Source organism: Neolamprologus multifasciatus, chromosome 2 (assembly GCF_963576455.1).
Source record: "Neolamprologus multifasciatus chromosome 2, fNeoMul1.2, whole genome shotgun sequence".
Lineage (NCBI taxonomy): Eukaryota > Metazoa > Chordata > Actinopteri > Cichliformes > Cichlidae > Neolamprologus > Neolamprologus multifasciatus.
The window spans coordinates 35,342,309-35,367,374 of record NC_140440.1 but is presented as its reverse complement, the minus strand read 5'-3'; the positions used below and the strand labels follow the sequence as shown (position 1 = coordinate 35,367,374).

The following is a 25,066-nucleotide window of genomic DNA, read 5'->3' as shown; positions in this document are numbered from 1 at the left end:
TTAAACCCAATGGTTTGTTTGAAAATGTATTTTAGTCCTTGGCTGAATTATTAAGATAAAGAATTACATACATTGTTAAAGATAGATCTGTGAAGCTGGGTGTCCCCTGATGGCAGTGAAAAGTAAATGTGCCAGGATATAGCAGTGAGTTGTTGCCAGCCGTGATACTCTAGCTGGCATGATTTTCATCTTGTGAATCTGTACGTGTCTGTGTGTAGACGTGGCAAAATATTTCTCTGGCAAAACCTGCACCAAAGGGTGTGTCTGCCTCTGGATTTTAGCAGATCTGAAACTTTCCAGGTGTTCAGTTTAGATCAAAAAGAAGCCACATCTCAAAAATCACCGTAGCCTGACTTGTGAACACAAAGTACTGTTTCGATAATATTTATTACTAAATTAGATTTTTACCAATTATATATCAGAAACATAACACGATCCCATCACTACACGTTCTTTAGCCTTTTCTTCAACTTTATTTCTGAGATATCAGTTTTTGACCATTATTTCTGACCTTGGTGGCTGCCTTTGTGCCTCAGCCATTATTGTTGGGCAGCTGAAGCCAGTCAGAGGTGCAAATCAAAGTGGTTGCAAACAGAAAATGCTTCATTATGTGTGTATTCCTGAAGTTGATCAAAGGACGGGTGGTATATAAATTTAATGCCTATCCAAGTGAAAGAAATCCTCCAACTGCGAATAAAATAACAGTGGGTAAAATAATGGGATGTAAACCGAGCTTTCTGGAGCTTTAATGTCAGAAGCTTTGTAGATAAATGCCATCTTTTTCTGTCATGCTCTGTCCTAACTCTTTTGTTATCAATGCTCTAATAGTCACCTCCTGCTGTTGCCTCTGTGAATGAGGAGTGATGCAGTGATGAGGTGCAACCTTTACTATCTTGTTTGTTTTTTAATATAAACGTCTTCAGAGAACAAACAGGTCGGGGAAAACTCAAGAGCACCGTATCAGAAGTGACACAGTAAAACTGAGCCTTATCTCAACTAGAATTTGTATTGTTAGGGGTGTTAAATGAATGACCGGTGGCGATCCATGATCACCAGGATATTTAATTTTCTCTGTGTTTATTATGTAGGAGTTTCCCAAGCAGAGGCATTAAAGGAGGAGAACGACTCCCTACGCTGCCAGCTGGACGCCTACAGGAACGAGGTGGAGCTGCTAAAACAAGAACAAGGCAAAAATCAGCCAATTAGGAGCGAGGAGGACAACACTCACTCACAGCAGCTCAGCTTCCTGCAGCAGGCTCTACAAGGCATGCAGAAGGTGATGCTTATCGTCTACACAGACGCATACAGACACACTATTCTGTCCAACAGTGGGTTTAATCTCCTATTGGTTCCTGTCTGCACTGGGTACTTTGTACCAACGAGGTCGCTCAGGTTAACTCGTTGAATTTTCTAAAACCGTCGCTGTCATTTATCCATGACCCAGCACTTTAAATGGTAACTAAGTGCTGTTTGGGAGCACGTAGAGAAGCACAGTTGTCTGGAGCATCTGTGAAGAGCAGCTGAAAAATATTACTTACAGGAAACACTTGTTCACTGTCAGAACGGGTTTTATTTAGAACTGGAGAGCTCGGTGCTGCGATTCAAACAGCATATTCTTGGAACGAACCCAAGGCTATTAAAACCATTTCAGACCATTTAATCAAAAAAAGATATTGGAAAAACATTCTCGATTAGGATTTTAATGCCATGAACTAGGTTTCAATCTAAAAGTTGCTGAATAACTTTTTACATTTCCTACTTTAAAAAGAAACCCATCTAAGTGATTTAAAACATTTTCATGTCACGCTTGCACAGCACACACAGGATGCAACACTTTCTACCCCTCAGCTGTTGAGCTGATGGGGTTTTGTTGTCACCCACCCAAGTTTGTGAATGTGATAACTCGAAAACGAGGCGACGTAGGATTTTCAAATTCATACCACAGGTGCTTCTACTAAAAATCAAAGACGAGTTTGATGAAGTAAATCCGTTGGGCATCTTTCTTTGCCTTTAGACAATAATTCTGATGGCAAAAGACAAGTTTGAATCTTGGTGACCTCAACCCCAAGGTCAAGGAGTGAGGTCAAGTTTTCTGAAAGATGGGAGGCTGAGGTGGTCAGTAATGTCAGAAAGCATGCACAGACAATTTTAGAGGTTCAAGTCTACAACGTTTAGTTAATAGGCTCCTAAAATTCCAAAAATAATTTGAATTCATGCATCCTCACATGCAGCATTATCTTTTCATGCACCTCTGGATCCATTTTCATTCAGCTCATGTTTTACATCCCTACACAGAAGTGTTTTTCCTGGTCTCCTTGCACTTGTGCCTCCACAGTCATGCAGAGTTTCCACCTGGTTTCCAGATTGTGGAAAATTGCAGTCAGAACAGTCTGGGGACAAAGTGAAGGTGCAAAGTGACCCAGATCCTCTGGATCACCCTCCTGACCCGACACGCCTACATGCTGGGTCATAGCTGAGGACTCAGCTCTCATCACCACTGTTGGTCCTCTACAAGGAATTGGCTTCAGTATTTTTGTTTTGTTTTGGGGGGGAAAGCAGCCACACTGAAAGCTGTTTAAAAGTAAAGAAGATGATCTTTAAGACTATATTGTCTAAGTCATTTAAAGTTTTTATTATTTGTATGGGTGACATTTGGAGCCTTTTATTCTTGACCTTGAAAACAGCAGATCAGCAAACAGTTTTATAAGGTCTGTTGAGTAGTTCTGCAGCAAAATGGGGAAACAAAGACATGCGTAAGTTCAATTAACTCTAATTCTGTTTCAGCAGTTTAAACCGAATCTGCTGATTAAGATCAAAAGGACCACTGAATATTATCTTAACTACTAAATCTTTACCTTACAGCTTAATAATCTTTCTAAATTTGAAATGAGCAGCCATAGGATGTCAGAAATCCTTAAATTTGCCTTTACAACGCTAAAGTTTGACTCATTCTCAGTGTCTCAGGTAATGGAAATGATGATCAATTCATGTTTAGAAGAAGAAAAATCCATTAAACCCCCGCTGCTCGTTTCTGCTCACGGAGAGTAATTACCTTTCCAACTTACATGTCCCGTGGTGTGTTTATGAAAAGATTAGGTGAATGGATTAAATGAACTGGAAGGCGCTGCAATGGGATACCTCTCCTCTGTCAGCGTCCACACGTTGTATTGCAGAGTCCCTCAGACTGAAAAGTAAACACAAATATCAGCACATACTGACAACCTCGTCTCGTGTTCTTGTGAATTATAGTGTAACAGACAAAGCACTGAGTGATGAGGAGGACCCCCCTCCAACAAGCCTTTGTGTTGAAAGGTGGATCTTTTTATGTTGTTCAGGAAGAAACATCAGACAAATTGGACACAAATCTAGTCGTTAGCCTTCAAAGCTTCCTCAAAACTGGTTCTTCTGGTACTCAAAGCAAGTATGAAATCCAAATGAGTGTTTCGATTAAGATCCTATTAAGAGTTTTTCTTCTATATTCATGCATATTCATTTTTGACTGAAATCTGCAAAATTATTCATGTTGGACACGAGCAGGAGAGCAGAATTTTTCTTTCTGTAAAAATGTTTAGTAATCATATAATTCACATCCATATCTAATTGCTTTTTTGTATTGAGCTGAAGTTCCAATTACCAGTATGGGGATTAGATGCTAAATATTAATGAACAAATGGCGTATTGTTGCTCTGCTTTCAGAGCATGTTGATTATGAGGTTAGCGTTGTCACGGTTAGTTACAGTGGGGCAAAAAAGTATTTAGTCAGCCACCGATTGTGCAAGTTCCCCCACTTAAAATGATGACAGAGGTCAGTAATTTGCACCAGAGGTACACTTCAACTGTGAGAGACAGAATGTGAAAAAAAAATCCATGAATTCACATGGTAGGATTTGTAAAGAATTTATTCGTAAATCAGGGTGGAAAATAAGTATTTGGTCAATAACAAAAATACAACTCAATACTTTGTAACATAACCTTTGTTGGCAATAACAGAGGTCAAACGTTTACTATAGGTCTTTACCAGGTTTGCACACACAGTAGCTGGTATTTTGGCCCATTCCTCCATGCAGATCTTCTCAAGAGCAGTGATGTTTTGGGGCTGTCGCCGAGCAACACGGACTTTCAACTCCCGCCACAGATTTTCTATGGGGTTGAGGTCTGGAGACTGGCTAGGCCACTCCAGGACTTTCAAATGCTTCTTACGGAGCCACTCCTTTGTTGCCCGGGCGGTGTGTTTTGGATCATTGTCATGTTGGAAGACCCAGCCTCGTTTCATCTTCAAAGTTCTCACTGATGGAAGGAGGTTTTGGCTCAAAATCTCACGATACTTGGCCCCATTCATTCTGTCCTTAACACGGATCAGTCGTCCTGTCCCCTTGGCAGAAAAACAGCCCCATAGCATGATGTTTCCACCCCCATGCTTCACAGTAGGTATGGTGTTCTTGGGATGCAACTCAGTATTCTTCTTCCTCCAAACACGACGAGTTGAGTTTATACCAAAAAGTTCTACTTTGGTTTCATCTGACCACATGACATTCTCCCAATCCTCTGCTGTATCATCCATGTGCTCTCTGGCAAACTTCAGACGGGCCTGGACATGCACTGGCTTCAGCAGCGGAACACGTCTGGCACTGCGGGATTTGATTCCCTGCCGTTGTAATGTGTTACTGATGGTGACCTTTGTTACTTTGGTCCCAGCTCTCTGCAGGTCATTCACCAGGTCCCCCCGTGTGGTTCTGGGATCTTTGCTCACCGTTCTCATGATCATTTTGACCCCACGGGATGAGATCTTGCGTGGAGCCCCAGATCGAGGGAGATTATCAGTGGTCTTGTATGTCTTCCATTTTCTGATGATTGCTCCCACAGTTGATTTTTTCACACCAAGCTGCTTGCCTATTGTAGATTCACTCTTCCCAGTCTGGTGCAGGTCTACAATTCTTTTCCTGGTGTCCTTCGAAAGCTCTTTGGTCTTGGCCATGGCGGAGTTTGGAGTCTGACTGGTTGAGGCTGTGGACAGGTGTCTTTTATAAGATGATGAGGTCAAACAGGTGCCATTCATACAGGTAACGAGTGGGGGACAGAAAAGCTTCTTACAGAAGACGTTACAGGTCTGTGAGAGCCAGGGATTTTCCTTGTTTGAGGTGACCAAATACTTATTTTCCACCCTGATTTACGAATAAATTCTTTACAAATCCTACCATGTGAATTCATGGATGTTTTTTTTCACATTCTGTCTCTCACAGTTGAAGTGTACCTCTGGTGCAAATTACTGACCTCTGTCATCATTTTAAGTGGGGGAACTTGCACAATCGGTGGCTGACTAAATACTTTTTTGCCCCACTGTAGCTCACAGAGGCATTAGTGGCTTAATGTGCTCGCTTTTTTGTTTTTACAGCAACTGTTAAAAATGAGGGAAGAATTAAAACAGCGGGAGGCCGAGCTGGAGAAGAGTTTGGAGGAAAAACAACAGCTGAAGAATCAAGTGCAGAACCTGAAGGAAGGTCTCCAGAACCTGCAAAACGCACACGTGATGCAGGTAGGTGTGACAGACGTGCACGCTTTCACATGTGAGCGTTGCCATGGAGAGGGAGTTTATTTGTTTGTTAGAGCAGTTATTATTCTGCACTTTAATGGGAAAGAAATTAGTCCGAGGCCTTCGAGCAGTTTCAGTGCACAAAAGAAATTAAAGATGTAAATCATAAATAAATAAACAGCGAGGAATGGGAATGTTGCAGAGGGAAAATCACTTTGAACTAGTTTAAAGCTTTTCTAAACTCATCAGGATCCCAAAATTACCACATTGGTTAGACTTTAAGATAAACCAGTGTGCTCGACTGCAAACAAACAAACATTCAATGGTGGCTGAACCACAGAAATATCAAACTATATATGAGAACCTTTGTGCTCACAGTTACATGTATAAAGTATTTAATAGTCTGAAAAAAGAAATTGATGCACTTCAGCATGAATCGTGGTTCAAGAGTTGGGAGTTCGTCTTGTAATCGGAAGGTTGCCGGTTCGAACCCCGGCTCCGACAGTCTGTCGTTGTGTCCTTGGGCAAGACACTTCACCCGTTGCCTACTGGTGGTGGTCAGAGGGCCCGGTGGCGCCAGTGTCCGGCAGCCTCGCCTCTGTCAGTGCGCCCCAGGGTGGCTGTGGTTACAATGTAGCTGCCATCACCAGTGTGTGGATGTGTGGATGACTGGATGTGTAAAGCGCTTTGGAGTCCTTAGGGACCTAGTAAAGCGCTATACAAATACAGACCATTTACCATTTTATTTTATCCCTATCATAGTGCCGAAAAGCTATCAGAATTATTTTTATTTATTTATTTTTGCTTTTAAGTGATGCCAGGTTGAATAAGTCAACTTAATGAAATGGATGGATGAATCTGGACTCAGATAACAAACTATATTCTTTTAAAGAGGCTTTTAAAGTGGCTACAATGTAGCTGCCATCACCAGTGTGTGAATGTGTGTGCGAAGGATGACTGGATGTGTAAAGCGCTTTGGGGTCCTTAGGGACCAAGTAAAGCTATACAAATACAGACCATTTACCATGAATGGGGTCTTCAAAATATCAAAACTGGAAAAAAGGTCAGACTGCAATGAGATTTCTGGAGGTTTCGTTCTCATTTTCCTCCCTGGAGTGTTTATTCATTTTTTAAACCACAGTATAATCAAATTTTTCATTTGTAATTTTACTCCAAAAATATTAATATTGCAGCTTTCATGTTCTAAGTAAAATGACATTTATGGATTCCCTCTGTTTATGTAATAGTAATGTGCCCCACTAAAAAACAAAAGAGCATTTTAACCAAAACCCATTTAAAGGACTGTGTGTCATTTGTGTAGTCAAACATGTCAGTTTCTGCAGGCGTCCATAGAAACAAACTGAGCTAGTAAATTATAATCTTCCATTTTCAGCTGCTTTCAGCTCTGATCACTTGATTTGTTGACTGAAAATCAAAGTATAATAAAATTCTCTCACTTTCACCTTCTCTTAAGTGATGTTTGGCGCCATTATTTCCCCGTGTAAACGGTAACAGACTGAGTGTAATTGTTCTCCATCTTCACATCATTTCGCCCAAACGGCAGCTTGTTGCTGACTGTAGAGCAGAAATCTGACCGTCGACATTAATTGTAAAACTAACTCGTGAGTTTCAGCCTCTGTTTTGTTTATTCCACCATTTCTGCTTGTGCGTCGACTGTGCTCGCTATATCAAACGTTTGGAAAGAAATCAGTCCACAGCAAAGCTTGAACTAGATCACAACCTGGTATTCACTTAGTCCTTCTTTACAAATGTTCATATTGTTTTGGGGCCAAACTCAGACCTGCACAAGAAACTGAAATCTGTACAGCTGTGCACAAAAGCTTCAGAGAGGAAGCTGCACACGAATCACAAGCCTGACCTGCTGTAAATTTGGCCAGTGCCACTTTGAAGGTCACCGTTCACTTGTTCTTGTTCTTGTTCACTTCTGAACTACTTTCAAGTGGGAATGCTATTTTTGGCTCTCTCATAGGAAGTGCTTCTTATGTATTCTTCCTCTTTAGAGTCAAAATGGGAATGTTTCGGGATCTAGATGAAGGGAGGCAAATTTGGCAATCTAGTGATCCGGGTTGTGTTTGTGCAGCCAACAAACTCCTCTGTTTTCATTGCGCGCTGTGAACCAGCACACAGTGGCAGTTCCAGTTTTCTGAAGTTTCTCTGTCAGGCGCCTCAGGACAGTGCAGTAAAAGTCCACATTAACAGTCTCACCCTGGGGAACCAGCTCACGATGCACAACCCAGTGGGGGAAAAATGGGATTTGTCTGAGTGTTTTCTCACCTGAAGCGCCGCCTTAAGCCTTGGAAAGTTTGGACTCCACTGTGAATCCATATAATATACAGTTTAAGTGATCAGAAGGCTTACAGCATAGGTGTCAAACTCTGGCCCGTGGGCCAAATTTGGCCCGCAGCCTAATTACATTTGGCCCACGAAGCCATACAAAATTACTATTAGAGCTGGCCTGCCAGTATTATACAGTGCATGTACTGCTAATACTACAATTCCCAGAATGCTCTGTTGGTGTTTTGGCTCGTCAGCCATGACAGGACCCATTAGCACCCTCTCCTCTGTTGACCGTAGTCATAGCAACCATGCAAATACTGCCATGTGTTGTGGAAGTTTTCCACTTAAATAAAGCCTGCAGACGAGCGGTGAGCGGTAGCTAACATTCTTTAATTCATGCACACAAAGAACAGACAAACAAGCTTGTGGAGCCCTCCATGGCCGCGGGACAGACGGTCAGCAGAGTTCTCACTGAGCCTAGCATAGCTCTCAGTTAAATACCTTCTCCAGGAACAAAGGCAGTACACAGCTGTTTCACACCTTAAGGTTCACACTCCCTTGCTACTTCCCAGAGTCCTCAAGAGACAAAAGACTGGTCCTCTGGAGTTCCTGTTTCCCCAACATCTTTGCTACACCCCCTACCATTTGTCTCAAGTATGAGTGTCAGACATGTTAATACAATAACATAATGCGATTAAATACCTAGGTAAAAGAAATTCCTATACAATCGCTACCATCCCAAAATGGCAAAAAGAAGAACAGGATCTTTCTGGACAGGTGAGAGAATATGATGAAAATCTGATAAATGATAAAATTGAATTCAGAAGCTGCAAATACATTTTTTATTTAAGAAATGAATTCCACTGATGTGTTATTTAATTGGAATTTTGATTTTGCATGTGTGCAATATTAAGTTATATATATTGTTTAGTATTAAGCTTTGCTTGTTCCAGCTTCAGTTTTTCAGCAAAACTTGTTTGAGTCCATAAGAAAAGATTCATTCTTATATTTGGAGGAAGATTTTTTTCAATGAATATTAATGATCCAGTTTTGAATTTTGGCCCACTGTGTATTTGAGTTTGACACCCCTGGCTTACAGAGACAATCTATAGTAGATGGTTTCTGCACATGGTCAAGTAGATGACCTATGACAAAATAACACAAGCTAAATGTAAATCAAGACTTTAGATTTTCATGAACCCATTCCTAGAGTTTTTAATTCAGACCTTATTAAGCTGGACTACACAGAAGCCTGGGCTGTGGTGCCACCGCTCCCTCGGTCAGTCTCATCTTTGAGTGGGTGACAGCACACTGAACAGGATGTAGCATTATTTCACCAAAAACAGCGATCACTCTTAGCAAGGCTTGTTTTTCTTTTAAATAACTCCCTTAAGGCCAACTTTCCCCACGCACCCTCAACAGCATCCTGCCCAGTCGGGTACATTTAATCAGCCTCCACAGGCTCATCAATCATTATCTCTACATCCTTACTATCATAAAATGAAAACCTGCCCTTGCTGCCTCATTATACCAATGCTGAGTATTTCAAGGCCCTTATCGTTATCCAAGTAACATAGCTAGGTGTAAACAGAGTTTTTAAAAGCTCTCTGCAGAACATCCATGCCAGCAAAAAGATTACTGCCAAAATAAATACCTTCAGCCTTTAGGTTGTAACCTGTTTGTCTAACAGTGAGGCAGCGCCAGCAGCAAATCCCATCTCACCGTGCCCTCGTCTGCACCAGATAATGCAGTTTTTAAGGGTTTCTCTCTTCTGTGAGGCAGGCTGTCTAACATCTGAACTGTATGTTCTCACAACACCCGCATGACAAAAATACCAAAGAAATTAGTTCTCTTTTTTAACTAGAAACACATTGAGCACAGTTGACCAAAGTCAAATGGTTTCTTCGCTTCTCTGCAGCTGAGAGTTTATGTCACGCCGACCACCAGCCTTACCCAGTCATGCGCTCTCAGTCCTGAACATTTTGTCCTTTGTGTCATGCATCTGCACCGGCATCACACAAAGCTGTGTTTTCCTCTCAGAGAGGCTGTAACTAACAGATCGCAGCGATGTCAGAGTACGGTCACCAGATTGGAGGATTTTACCTGCCAAATAGGAGCCACGTGGCCACACCTGCTGCTTTATTAATCTACATTGCTGTTTTTGGGCTGCTAGTAACAAAGTGCCTAAAGATGCGATTTCAAATTGATTCTTTGCTCAGTCGTCTGTGTTGACATAACACTGGCTCATCCCTTGAGTTAGGTGCCTTTGTAATGCTTGAGTGATTCATAGGTCAATGTTAAGTGGTTCCGCAAACAAACAAAAGCTTTCCTCTGAAAGCGGCCGGGTACACGGACTGGAATAAAAATGAGTGAAACCTTTGAAAGACCTTCAGAAAGCCTTAAGAACTGTTTCTCAAGACCACTTAAAAAATACAAGAAAGTCTGGCTGCTTGGAAGCAAAATGCAAAGAGATGAGGAGAACAGCGCTGTCTGTAGGGCTGAACAATGAATCTGATTTTCATTTCAGTTACATTTCAATTCAGTTTGAGCTCGCAGTGATGAGGAAAACAAGGTGATTTAGATAAAACGACTATTGTGCCGCTCTTAAAATGACTCTGTTTAGTAAATTTAGTATTTTTCCAAACTGAGTAACTGTGGTAAATGGTCATCTGAATATTGATCATTTTGCCACCATCGAGCAAACCTGCCTATCCCAAAAAAACACATTAGTTAAATGTGCTTCTTCCACTGAGACACATTTTTCTGTTTAATGTTGATTCGTGTCAAGCTGTATTACTACACTGACAGACACACAATCCTCAATCTTATAAACAATTTCAGTTTTCATGGGTCATTTTTCTCTGCTGGCTGCGTCATGTTTACTAATGTTTCAGGTGTTGTCCCATGCGCCGAGTGCTAAACTGCTTATGTTTGTTAATGTTCCTTCTCGCTCGCTATAATGAGAGAAATGGCTGTCATTAAAATGAGCCTCAGGTTAAATCGCCTATTAAATTGGATGATAACACAAACGAAAGGCTCTGAACCTATGTGGGGAGCCTCTGCGTGTGTTGTGTTAGCTCGGAGATAACAGGTTTCATGCGACGCGGAGCTGAGTTAGTCATTTGTTAACGGATCTCTTCTTCTTGCGATCAGCTGGGATGACAGGGTTGTCAATAGCTTGTTAAGGGTGATGGGTCTGATTAGAAATGTCCCTCCACAACTGTGAGCTCTGGGAAATATGCTAATTAAATTCTTGCATATGGGCAAACATGAATCATGAAAGACAGTCTCATTAAAGGGAGAAAGAGAAATCAATTTTGGGGTGTTGGTTTCTCCGAAGATTAGCAGGCAATGTAGGATGATTTGTCATGCCGAGGACATCGCTCATGCCATCAGTTCTTCTTCGCTGGTTCAGTCACTGTCCTTACTGTCAGCGAGCTGTCGCCACATATCACTTCACCAATGCAAGTGCAGGTCGTTGAAGCCATTAACCTTATTATTATGATCACAACAAACATCTTTATCATTTCTTTATATGTATTTTATTGTCCTCACCAAGAGTTTTCCATCGGCTGCTTTCCTTCATGAGTAAATTCTATTCTATTCTATTCTAAAGGGGCATTTCACTGACTTAGTATCGCAAGTTACCACTTGTGAGACAATATAAATGATAAAGGCAGGATATTCAGACTTAATATAAGGAAAGCACTTCCCATTGTGCAACTCAATAGTTTATTTTCACTGGAAACCTCCCACACTGTAAATGTAAACTCAGCATCACCCACAATTATTCCTCATGATAAAAAGCATAATTTAGAGCCAGAGATAAGGGGAGCAATCTAAAACCAATTCTAGTTGAGTCCCATCCATTTAATTGTGTTCCTTGTAAGCTTGGTGGGTTAATCTGACAGTCTGACTTGTGGCGTTGGAGCTTTGCACACCTGAGTCAAATACAAGCTTTTATTAAACACTGTTTTTCTGCTGTGTTTGGGTCCAGAAGACAGAATATTGATTATAAATCAGTAGAGGTGGGAATCACCATACATCCCACGATACGATATTATCACAATACTTAACGCACGATACGATATTATTGCAATTTTTAAAATATTTTGCGATATTCAGATTCTGTACATAAAGGTAAACTTCATCAATATTCATTTTCTCTAATATCAAAGTCTCACACTCAGTCTTTCTCTCATTTCAGTTTGATTGTTGACAAACTGAACGGTTTGTATTACAGTCTAGTCCAACTTAACTGAATCAACCATCTGGTACAATTATAGCTATTCTGAACTATGCAGTTTATGAAAACTATGCAGCCCCTTCAGCAACTGAAGAATTTGAAAGTAAATTAAAACAAAATATAATTTTACATTAAATAAAAAAGTTTTAAACTTAATTCAAATAAAACATGTCTTAAATTAAAATAAGTAAACTGTCATGTTTATTAAACACATTTGGACAGTGAAGGAATGTCAGGATTCTTGCTCAGAAAAAGGATCAACATGCTCTGAAGTCAGAGCACAAAAACCTTTTTGTAACAAAGTATCGATTTCTGCTGTCCCTGTATCCATACATTATTAGCAAACAAAATATCACCATGCTACACAGTATCCATTTTTTCCCCCACCCCTATAAATCAGTAAAGAAATTGATGTGTATGTAGAATCCATAACAGTCCATAATAACTTATATGTAGCCATAAATGACTTTATTTGTAGTAACTGCTTTTCACGAGATAAAGGTGTCGGTGAGCTACAGTGGCTCTGTTTGACACTCTGACAGCTTCTGAAGCTCCTAATTTTTATATTTTGGACTCGGTAACGTAGCAGGACAGTGATCCGAAACACACCAGCAAGTCCACCTTTGAATGGCTGAAAAAGAGTAAATAAACAAGCCCAAAACGAAGGTTTTGGAGTGGCCTAGTCAAAGTTTGGACTTACATCCAAATTAAATGCACAGACTGTACATCGTCCAGTATCACTGAATTTAACTTTATGTGTAAAATGACGAAAGCACCATAACAACAATCTAAAAAAAATGTCAAGAAGACTGAGAAAGTGCCTTATAAATGCAGTCAATTTACCATTTATTCCAGTATTTGAATTTTACTCCACCCTCTTTTGTGAACAGCTACAACACTTTTGAAAACTAGCTTGTTTTGAACATTCCTGCATTTGAAGTTGTTCTATTGTTTGTCTGTTAAATTGATTTTTGTGTCACTTTAATGAATTAAACACGTAGTTTAAATTAAATGATGTATACATGGTCAGTTCAGTTTGTTTGTTCAGTTTCCCAGACATCATGGTGAAGTCTTCAAACTGTTTATGCCCTTCAACCAAGAATCACCAAAACCATCAATGTGTTACAATAAAAGACAGCAACATGCATTCAATCCTCACACCTGACAAGCTGTTTCTTTTCTTTGTTTCTCTAAGCTGATCATTTAGCAGGTCTGCTGTTGATGGACTAACGTATCATTAGAGCTGTTTCATATTCCAGAAAAATCAGGACGCACACTGTTACATATTTAATAGCAGACTTGTTTGTGCCAGTTTTGACTCAGGAAGAGTTAATTACATCCATATGGAGTTTACCGTCTTAGCTTTTCTCGTTTCTTCACAATCAGCTCATATCTGGACATTATTCTAAAAATAAACAACTCTGAGACCTCCCTCCTCCCTGTCTGCATACATCGGTGCCTGGCTTGTTTCTCAGTCTGTTATTCTTCATATGTTTCTAATGTGCTACAGCTGGAGATGTCGAAGCAAGACGACAGAGGAAGCGAGGAGAGCGCTAATCAAAGCAGCGTAAGTGGGGAAAAATGCTCCTCAGTCCTCCACATATTGTTTTGTCCTCATTCTCCCTTTCTTCTTCTTCTTTTCCTTCTCCTCCTCCTCCTGATTTCCCCTCTCTCCTCTTCCAATGACATGACAGATCATTACGGGCCAAACTAGTTCGCTGCAACTGCATTTGTCATTTAATAAATCACCCAGACATAAGTGGGCTAGGAAATAAAGCAGTCATAAAGTCAAAACGGCTTGCACATGTGCATATGTCTACACACCCACACACCAAGACACTCACAGGGTGTTATGGATGGATTTAAAAAAGGCCACCAGAGATCCCAGTCTAGAAGTGGGAATGGTACGCACCGTACTATGTAGAACAACAAACACAGACAGAATCTCTTCTGTCACGCTGCCTCTTTTCTGCCACCTGTCAGAGATCTGAAACAAGCAGCTTGATCGTTCGCCTTCCAAGTCTCTTCCCCTCTATTTGTTCTTTTCAAACTCGTCTCCTCTTCTGTCATTGTGTATGTGCGAGACACGCTTCCCTCTATTAGCAATATAGCTGCTGGCTGAATGTCCTCCCTCGCCTCATTATCCCCTTCCTCATTCATTATCCCCGTTTCCATTGTCTCTCTGGATTGACGTGTTGGTGGTGAAACTTTCCGGTGTGCTCGTCGCACTTATTTGTGCATGATTGTCTTTTTATTGTGTCCCATGCATCAGCCGAAATTTGAATTTGTTTACATTACGCCAGATAACTCAAACAGTGCCAGCGGCTGTCTGCAGACTGATTTATGCTAACCGTGTGTGTGTTTTGTGCACGTGTAGGAAGCCACAACATCGACGGTGGTGTCCTGCAGTCAGGAGAAGGAAGGTCCCACGGAGAGGAATCCACCGAGTCCTGTCCACTCCGAGAGGGAAGCTCTGCTAGTTGGTACGCTGACACTCTGGCTTCTTCCCAGCACTCTCACTGAGACATTTCTTAACCCATGAACTGCTCAGTGGTAGGCCCGCGCCCTTCTGTGTGCAGTTTGCATCCTCTCCCCACGCTTCCTCCGGAGCTCTGGTTTCTCATCAAAACATGCAAAGTAAATTGTCTTTTCACTGTGTGCTTTACCAAAACACAAGCTTACAGCTACATTTGATTCCTGGCTCCTGGTTACATTCAAATGCCTCTTTCTTCAGAAATGTGTGTTTCTTATATGCAGAGTTTATTATTATAACACACACCTTACTCAAGCTGCCCTCAGCATTCATGGCCCTGCACCTGCACACAAAGTGTCAGAGTGCTTTGAGGACAGAAAATAGGAAGATTTGGATAAAGATTCAGAAACGCCAAACATGGGAAGTCTGGATGCTGCACCAACCGCTGCATTTATGGCTTATGGGGGAAAAAAGGATGAAGACTTCCTTGCAACAAGTAAAAATCAAGGGTTGCATTTGTTGTGGAAGTTTTTCCACTTAAATAAAGCCTGCAGACGAGCGGTGAGCGGTAGCTAACATTCTTTAAATACCTTCTCCAGGAACAAAAGGCAGTACACAGCTGTTTCACACCTTAACCCTTTAAAACCGGTCAGAGCGGGCACGCTCCGTTTTGCGTCACTATTTTTAAATCCTTGTAGCTCTGCAACCACGTGAGCTAGCGCATCATTTTTTTTGCATATGAAACCGGAGGAGTTGTACTTACATCTTATGCCATCAGCTTGTCCTCGGTCACAGTTTCCTTCCACATATAGCTTTGCAAAAACTGCATAAAAAGCACTTGCAGCAACAAAAACATAATATTCCAGAAACACGTTTTTCCGATCCGATCAGCTGTTCGTAACACTTCCTACGTCCATCAGCGTGAACTATCGCATGTCCGCCATGACCTGCCCGAAACCGGAAGTGACGTCATTTCGTGGAAATGTAGTTTTTTGCCATCAAGGCCTCATGAGCCTATACTGGTGTTTTTAAAAGTTATGTTTGACTTTATGACTTTCTGTGTGGTTTCTGGGATGCTTAGGACTCATATTGCACTGCTGGAAATAGTTTATTTTGATGCATATGCTGCTTTTTGCAAATTTGCATTATAATATTTATTTTCGTTTTTCCTGCAGTATATAAAAATTGGTGTATTTCAAAAATAAAACTATGAAGACACTCAAAATAAATTTCCTGTGGTGGGAAACTATTTTGTGCAACTTTTTTGTATTTACAGTTTTGAGGGATAAGCCTCTTAAATTTCTCTAACTAGAAATATATGTTAAAAAAACAAAAACGATTTTCATTTTTTTTGTAGTTTATTGCACTTTTTTGCAATTTATGTAATTACTATGCACTTAATGCAGACATATTATTTAGGCTGTAATGGTTGTATTGATGTATAGCAACTTGAAATGCTCCCAAAAATGGCTCCACAGCATGTAAACATATAATATAAGCTCTGGCAGACTTGGTTCTGTGGTAGGTCTTAAAGGGTTAAGGTTCACACTCCCTTGCTACCTCCCAGAGTCCTCGAAGAGACAAAAGACTGGTCCTCTGGAGTTCCTGTTTTCCCCCAACATCCTTACTACACCCCCTACCATTTGTCTTAAGTATGAGTGTCAGACATGTTAAAGTCCAGTGGCACCGAGGCATTACAATAACGTGATTAATACATAAGTGAAAGAAATTCCTATACACATTGTTTTTCATTTTTGGTGACCAATTGCAAATAGTTGCCGTGACCAGCTGCTTTCAACTGCTTAAGATTGAAATGCGATGGCACAGGTTGCCTGGTGGGAGGCAACATGTCTCCAAACAGTTGCACTCTTCCTCAGACTGACTGCAGTCACACTCGGACAGATTGGCTGAGGTTTGCAAATAATGATCAACTATGAGATTTGACTCAGATGGTTGCCAACTGGTTATAATCTTATTGAAAGGTTCCACAGTGCCTGTCACTGTGCAGGTAAATCACCATCCTGCAGCTACTTTGTAACTATTTCTGAATTCCGTTTTTTAATCTAGGAGTTTGGCAACAATATTGCAAGTTTGTGTCTCGGTCTCCAACCACTGTTTTCATTAGTGTGACTGTAGCGATCACCTGTTTTTGGAGTTGCCTCATGGAACATTTTAGATTAGATTAGATGAAACTTTATTAATCCCTCGGGTGGGTTCCTCCGGGAAATTCAGTCAGTCAGTTTTACAGAAACTTTTAATGTTCAAGTGTTGTTTATATTTGTTGGCTTGTTTCTTCAGGAACTTGATAGTTGTGACAGCTTTCAGACGTAATAGTTATACGATTCTTAGATAGAAATGTGGTGTGCAGCAGTGTCTGTTCCTTTCTGGAAGTGAAAATCACCATTTGTCATCTTTTATGGTCTGATCAATGTAACGATCATGAGCTCTGACTCGAGCACATTCTGGTAATCTACACACACACGCAGAGAGTGGGTGCATACTGCTCCAGCAAACGTCTGCTGTCAGTTGGAGAAGGTGTTTATTGGCTGGTTTTTAAGGTGAATAAGCATGGACAGCAAAACGATTGTAGTGGGTGAATTGTTGCAAATAAATCATCGTGAATTTTAACTTGGTGTGCGATCTAAATGCACCATTAGATTCTCAGTCGGTCTCTTAATCATTGTCAGCGGAGCAGCTCCAGACGAGCACACTGTTTGTGTTCACGTATCGATTGACCTCCTGCAGGTGACAAAAATTAAGTCTTGGGATAGTTTTCCTCTAAAAAGACTCTAATGTTTATTATATTTTTGCTTCGGTGTTTGACCCAGCAGCAATCATTGTTGCTTTCACTTTTTTTTTTGCTATTGTTGTTTGTTTTTTACTTCCTTTTTTTTTTTTCAAATCAGGGTACCTCAGTGCTGCACAGGTGATTTGTAAACAGAGGTGGAGGATTACCTCTCTCCTGGCCCTGTCTGTGAGCTGATAGCAGATGGTATGTTTGAGCTCGGAGAGAGTTGGGCTTTGATGAGAGACAACGGCATCAAAGCCACCATTAAACACTCTCTCTAATCTGGAGCCACAACGTACAAGAGGCTCTTAACAGTAGTGGGACTCTGGGAGACGCCACTCGAAGCGCAGTCAGAGGACAGGAGAAAGACTCAGATAAAGTCGCGTTGTGAACGTACTTGTGTAGTTCATCGACGTTTTATGGGTGACAGGAGGTTTGTGACATGGCTCTGTGTTAACATCTTCCCACGATTTGTTTGTCCTACCTCAGGGATCATTTCAACGTTCCTGCACGTCCACCCGTTTGGAGCCAGCATCGAGTACATCTGTTCATACCTGCAGCGTTTGGACACCAAGGTAACAGACTCGCACGAATCAAAACTTCTTCTTCTGTGGATTATATGCAGCTGTACTGGCAGCGTGTCTCTTTCCTGTATAGCACTGATGTATGTGGCCCTGCTGTGCCATCAACACAAGCTGTATTGCTTTTAGAGCCATTTGACAATACAAATATTTGTTTTCTCCCCAAGAGATCGGTGAGAGGAATGATAACGTGTGTCTGTCCAAACAGATTTCCACAGCGCTGTGTTTTAGCCCACTCTGGTATTTAGCAACATTTCTTTTGTCTTTGACTTGAACTGAGAGCTTGTTGTTTTAACATATATATGTTTGTTTTTTTTCATTAGCCATGTAAATGCTTCCCTGTAAGTTCAAATGTGTAGATTTAGATGTTGTAAGACGCCTGGGTCACGTGAGTGGCTTCCTATATCCGCTGGGTTCCTCTTGTCATTTAAAGGTTTGCTGGTGTTTTCCAGCAGTGACAACATGTTCACACCAACACATCTAAAAACTAATTTCCACACTGCTCATTCTTCTTTGCCTTCTACGTGCGTACAGCTTGATATTTATTATTATTATAATGTTTAATGTTTTGTTAAATATAGAAAAATGTTGTGAGCTAACTAGGGATGGGTACCGGTGTCTGGTGCCATGATGGCACTGGTTCTGACGTAAACGGTAGTAACCAGACAGAAAAGCAGCGCACATTTCGGTGCTTTATTTTCCTGAGCTGTGATACACTTTAGATTCTAGCCAATCATTTTACGTTTCCGAGGATAGTAGGCGGGTCCAGGTACGTATGTTCTTTTAGAGCAGAGCTACAGATTAAAAACGCCCAAGGCGAAGCGGTCAAAGTCTGGCTGTACTTCACAGCAAAAGATGCAAACTCAGCAGCTGCAACAAGTGCTTTAAGCTGATACTGTGATACTGTCAAAGGAGGTAACACCTCAAATCTGATGAAACACCTGGTGACGCATAGCGTTTTTTTTTAAAGACGAGAAATGCGCCGTATTTGATAGCTTGCTGCGAGACCTCACACCGAGCACATCTACTGCGGGTGTGGTGCCTGTTATCGACCCGGAGTTAGCAACATCCCCCAAAAACCCGAAGAGTAGAGTCCTGGCCCCTAGCCCTGCCAGTGTAGCAGAAATGATGAGGATGATGATGCAGCAGCAGCCGTTCTTCTCTGCGTGAGTAGCTTAATGTTGTTCGTGTGTAATTTACGTTGAGTAGGCTAACCACGTTATTACATTAATGCATGTAAGGTGAACTAGCAAACATCATCATAGCTACATGCAGCTGTCTTCTTGTTTGATGGCAGATACTCCCTTCACCCTGGACAAAAAGGCAAAAATGACCGAAGAAAAAGTGGAAAACAGTTAAACATGAGAGGTTTTTGGACAAAGTTTGTGTTTTTTCCATTGTTTAAGCTGCTTCCAGCCAAGAGTGATACCATATATGCCCCATAGCTGCAGAAAAGGCTAACATTGTTATCTTTTTACAAAAAAACAGCTGAACATGAGAGGTTTTTGGTTTTTGGACCAATTTTGTGTTCTCCATTCTTTAAGCACCGGTTTGAGCACCGTTTAAGCACCGGCACCGTTTCAAAAGTACCGGTTTGGCACCGGTATCAGATAAAACCTAAACGATACCCATCCCTAGAGGCAACTGTGGCTTTTGACAGTGTTTTGAAAAGGTCTCTTGGAAAAGAGACACTCCACGTTTACTGAGAAAAATACATAACCAGTCACAGTAAACATCAGACTGTGAAGGCCACTTGAGTACAATGAGCTCATTGACATGTTCAGGACACCGATGCATGAGTTTATTTGTGCTTTGTGAGATGGCTCATTGTTCTGCTGGAAGCAGCCATCAGAAAAATGACTGGATGTGCATTAAGTTGCTGCCGTGCAATTGGCTGATTCAATATTTGCATTAAAAAGCAGTGAAGGAGTGTACCTAATAATGTGGTGAAAATGGTTTTCAAGCAAGTTTAACTTTGACAGTTTTTCTATATGCGGACTTCAAACATGTCTACTCATATCTGGCTTGTTGTGACTTTTCCTGATGCGTGAACGTATTAAAAGTAGATCCTTCTTGATGTCACTTGAAGCCAGACGCCGCCCAATCCTCACACATCCTCAGCTTCCGCTCTGTCCGCCGAGGCTATTCCATCCCCATCTTCCCGACGAGGCGTTTTAGACACATTATCGCTCTTCACTGCCACTTATATGAGGCTTTCAAGATGCCAACTTTCAGTGTCACCTCCAAAAAAGCAACACTAAGATTAATGGCCACTTCTCCTCTCTGCCCCAAGAAGAAGACCTTCAGGGGGGGGAAATGGCAGCCAATCCCTTTATATTCCCAGGCGCTGAGCAAACATTAAACCCTTTTCAGACAACTTATCATTTAGTAGAATTAATTGGCAAAAATGCGGATGTCTCAGCCGCATCGACGTGGCTGCCCCGAGAAATGAGTGTTCTCTGTAGCAACTCTTTAAATATGCTCCTCACCAGCCTGACTCACTCTCACACATGCAAAGAGTGTGACGGACTTCTCTGATGCCTTTTGGGGATTTTTTTGTCTTGAGTGTGTTTTAATGTGAGCGGACGCCCACGCTTGTCTGTCTGTGTGCGTCTGAGTTTGCCTGTGCATCTGTTGTTCCCACACAGACTCTTCGCTACACACATTAAGCAGCCCACAGAGTTTTGTCAATATCACCGGCTGGACTCACCAACGAGTCCAATCCTCCTTATCTGGTCGCTCCACACACACAATCACGCACGGCTTCATTGTGTGTGATGACACTCTAGTCCTATCTCCGTGATGGCTCTTAATGCGTCCTGACATGAGTGCAGCTCTTAAACAATTTACTTATTAATTCAAGTCACTGTGGGATGTTTACAGCAGCTTGTACAGTGAATGTTGGCAGCGTCACCTCAGGATTTAGGTTGACTGATCCTCAGCCCACCCGTGTGACTGAACGTGTAGAGGAGGTGTGGAGTGTGTAAGAGAATAAAGCGTGAATGTTACGAACAACTCACTGGGTGACCCAACAAGGGCTGCTGATAAGCATTTTTCTCTCTGCATTAAAAGATGGTTCCACTGAAAAGCATGAGTACACTTTCTCACTAATGGGTTTGACTAAAATGTTTGTGATTCAGTTGTGAAGTTATAATTATGGGCTAAGTATATTTTTCATCTGTGCCGAGTTTGATGTGCGTCGTTGTGCAAGTATAACTGAAAATGAGCTCAAAGACAAGCCTGAAGTTTTGAGCACTACATTAAGGGGATCCAGAGATTCTGTTAAGCCGTATAAAGCATGGTTTGGGGTCAACTCGCCCCCTTTTGCAGTAGAGGTGGGAATCACCATACATCCCTCGATACGATATTATCACAATACTTAACGCACGATACGATATTATTGAAATTTTTTAAATATTTTGTGATATTCAGATTCTGTACATAAAGGTAAACTTTATCAATCATCATTTTCTCTAATATCAAAGTCTCACACTCAGTCTTTCTCTCATTTCAGTTTGATTGTTGACAAACTGAACGGTTTGTATTACAGTCTAGTCCAACTTAACTGAATCAACCATCTGGTACAATTATAGCTATTCTGAACTATGCAGTTTATGAAAACTATGCAGCCCCTTCAGCAACTGAAGAATTTGAAAGTAAATTAAAACAAAATAGAATTTTACATTAAATAAAAAAAGTTTTAAACTTAATTAAAATAAAACATGTCTTAAATTAAAATAAGTAAACTGTCATGTTTATTAAACACATTTGGACAGTGAAGGAATGTCAGGATTCTTGCTCAGAAAAAGGATCAACATGCTCTGAAGTCAGAGCACAAAAACCTTTTTGTAACAAAATATCGATTTCTGCTGTCCCTGTATCGATACATTATTAGCAAACAAAATATCACCATGCTACACAGTATCCATTTTTGCCCCACCCCTATTTTGCAGTCTGCAGACGACACAAAATCAGCCCGATAATCACCAGATCCAGATGAAATCAGGTGTTGGTTGATGTCTGGAACAAAGATGGGCATCATGCATGAAAATTGATCACATTATCTTGCATAATATGTCGTAATGAGTACCGACACTGCATCTGGGACTTCTCGCGGCTCTCCTGACAAAAAGCCCAGAACATGAGAAACTTCTTCAGCGCGCTTCTGTGAGGTTAAGCAATATGAGCACACAGCTGTTCAGTTTCTTCTACATTAGAAGACGGTTTCCAAAGGTCGCACACATGTAAAGAAAGACGGTCCCTATAAACGGGGAGCAATGCTTTCTGTCTCACACTCACGGGAAGGTCAAGATTTTATTATTCTAGCACGCGTAATTTGACGCGCTGCCCATCGTAACAGATGAAAATAGCTGCTCTGAATGATTTATCCTTCATCCTATAATGAAACTTTTCCATTAGCGTTAAAACATTTCTAGGATGACAATGTCTCCATCCGCAGGATACCATGAGTCACTGAATAGTTTGAGTAGGAAAGGGATATGAATCACATGCTACGCTGTGCAACCACCGGATTTAAGCCCAGGTGAATATGAGAGATTCTGAGGCCAACGTGTCCCACATTATAATTAAAACACCAAGAGAGCCTTGAGTACGTTTTGGGAACTTGCAGAATCAGTACCAGGATTGATTAAAGATGTTCTTGCGGCATATGGACGCCGTCAACTTACCAGCTTGCAATTTGGTACAAATCTGTAACATAGTAAGTTAGAATGATTGCAATTAAAACTACTAAAGTATTGCAAAAAGTTTGGTAGTTAGAAGGTTTAAAAAAACCTTTTTGTTGGTTAAGTCAAGCATTGCGTTCTTCAGCTAATGAGTCTGTACGGCAGTGACAGGAGAAGGCAAAGCTGCGTTCGAGTTACACAAAGGTTCCCACTCCTGCAAAGTTTTCAAAGGTAGCAAAAATCTTAAACTCCTCTAAGTCAGTGAAGGACAGTCAGGACGCAGCTAATGTGATAGATTATCTCCACCAGCAGGACTCTTGACTAGCTGTAGTTTCTTAATGTTTTTCATGTAAAACCCCCCAAAAAAAGCACATCACTATAATTAAGTCTGGAGGAGATAAAGACCTGAATGACCTTCCTCAGGTCTGCTAACAAGAGGAATGAACCCATCATGGTCACATGATGATTAAAACACAGTTGCACTGCTTACTTCAGTGCCACGAGCCGACTTTGACAGTTTTAAGTTAAAAGATTTTTTTTTAAATGATTTTAAATCAAAAAATAAATCAAGAGGTTTTAATTGTAGTGATAAGCTGTCCAACAAGACGTGATAATTAATGGTTCCACTGCTTAACTCCAACATCTGGCTTCTAATAACTGTAAGTGTTTTATCTCATGTAAGGAAAGTCAAAACAGAGAGAGAGAGTCGAGTGACGTCACAGGAGGTCAGTGGGACAGTAGCTGATATGACCTGTGGTCTGATGCTGGTTCCTCAGAGGTTTCACTACTTTCAAGTGTGATTGGTGTAAAAATACCCTTTTTTAAATGAATGTGATTGTGTCGTGCACAGGTGCAGATAGATATGTCTTAGACAATGTGGGCTTATAACCTGTACCTGTGTTTGCAGATCAACCCCACCGAGGTGGAGTCTCTTCTCTCTCGGCTGCCCTGCACCTTCAGACAGGAGCTAACTGGTGTCGGAGCCAGTCTAGAGAAACGCTGGAACTTCTGCGGCTTTCAGGGCATCAAGAGCACGTAGAGACCGCCGGCGGCACTTGTGGAGGAGAAAACAGGCGGACGAGGCAACACTGAGATACTGTAGACATGTGACAGAAACCGTGTAAAGTCCACAGCTATCACGACCGGACTGCGGCTGCCTGTACGAGGACACAGCAGACTGAGCACGGATCAGAGAGGAAAGTTAACAGCATTTCAGGGACTCTGTGTGGGTGGCAGAGACGTGAAAATGCTGCATTTCCATGGTTACAGTAGTGTTGACACCAAGCCCCGGTGATGCAGTCTTCATGAGCTTGAACTCAGTTTCTCGATGTCGGCTAAATATTTTTAGACGCGATGACTCCCCGCGAGTTGCAGAACAGCACCGATTCCTACAGTCACTGGATTATTCTGTAGTTTTTTGCCCACAGGGGCGGGGCATTGTGATTTCAAAGCCCACAGTTGGCTCTGTGGTGTCGGTGTGGGCCCGGTCCACAGGGCTACACTGGGAGGTAATCAGGGTACGCCTGAACACTTCAACCCTCCCTCTCTTCTCTTTTTTGCTGTTCCTGGTTTGTAACATAGATCAAAACATAGATATATTTCTTCATTTTCTGTAAAGGCGGTTAACAGTTGCATAGAATCATTTGTTGTAATACACTGTAAATGCTTGGATGATATTTTTGATTATAAAAAAGATGTTTGAGTATACGTAAATGAGTCTGTTTATTTTTATATATGTGTCAATGAAGGTTAGCAGGGTTAGGTTGTACATATTTCAAGTATTATTTTGAGCCAAGGAGTATAATAAGGATTATAAATTCTCTATGCCATTACAGATATGTAGAAAACATAAAAATGTTTCTTTTAAATCCCTAAACCTTTCTGATTTCTCACTGTTTACTCACAGATCTCAAGACAGGATCAGTTTAGGTTGCAGATTAGAAACTTCTACATGCAACGTATGATATGAAACGATTCCTGAACATGTTATATTGAGAGTGTATATCTTAATCTTACCGTGTTTAATCCACATGGAAAGGTTAGATCACAGCCCGCTGTGTCAGCTCGTCCAAAAAGAGCCTCACAAACTCTGGTGATAAGTGATCCGGCTTCTGGTTCCAGTGCTGATACGTTATAACACACCGTTGAAAATATCAGAAAAATGTGGATACACAGAATTGATGTAAATTTGGAAATTTTGCATGTTTAATACTTTCTACCCGTTGATCCTGAGATATTTGAATCTAATATTTTTTCCTCAGCTGTCTTAAAACTTGCAGAAGATTTCCAGGTTGCTAATAGGAGGATATCACATACTTGGGGAAGGGTCATCCCATATAAAGTTGTTTAAATCAGCAAAATAAGTTCTGTGCTCAAACTGGAAGGTTTTTGAAAAAACATTTCAGGACCTGTTAATAGTTAATTTTGTTGATTTTTTCTTCATTTAAAAAAACAGGACTCTAATA

At 41.1% G+C, this 25,066-nt stretch overlaps 1 protein-coding gene across 9 annotated transcripts in view; it reads left to right on the top strand.

The window, feature by feature from the left end:
- The window catches only part of enox2 (ecto-NOX disulfide-thiol exchanger 2), a 209,557-nt gene extending 185,249 nt beyond the window's left edge, over window positions 1-24,308 (top strand). For all 9 annotated transcript variants that reach the window (XM_085130882.1, XM_085130908.1, XM_085130899.1 and 6 more), the window contains 6 exons: window positions 1,089-1,276; window positions 5,393-5,533; window positions 13,585-13,641; window positions 14,452-14,557; window positions 17,825-17,910; window positions 23,509-24,308. In XM_085130882.1, coding sequence (XP_084987008.1) covers window positions 1,089-1,276; window positions 5,393-5,533; window positions 13,585-13,641; window positions 14,452-14,557; window positions 17,825-17,910; window positions 23,509-23,640 — 710 coding nt within the window. In that variant the 3' untranslated portion in view covers window positions 23,641-24,308. The remainder of the gene's footprint in view (window positions 1-1,088; window positions 1,277-5,392; window positions 5,534-13,584; window positions 13,642-14,451; window positions 14,558-17,824; window positions 17,911-23,508) is intronic.
- The last annotated feature ends 758 nt before the right edge of the window (window positions 24,309-25,066 follow it).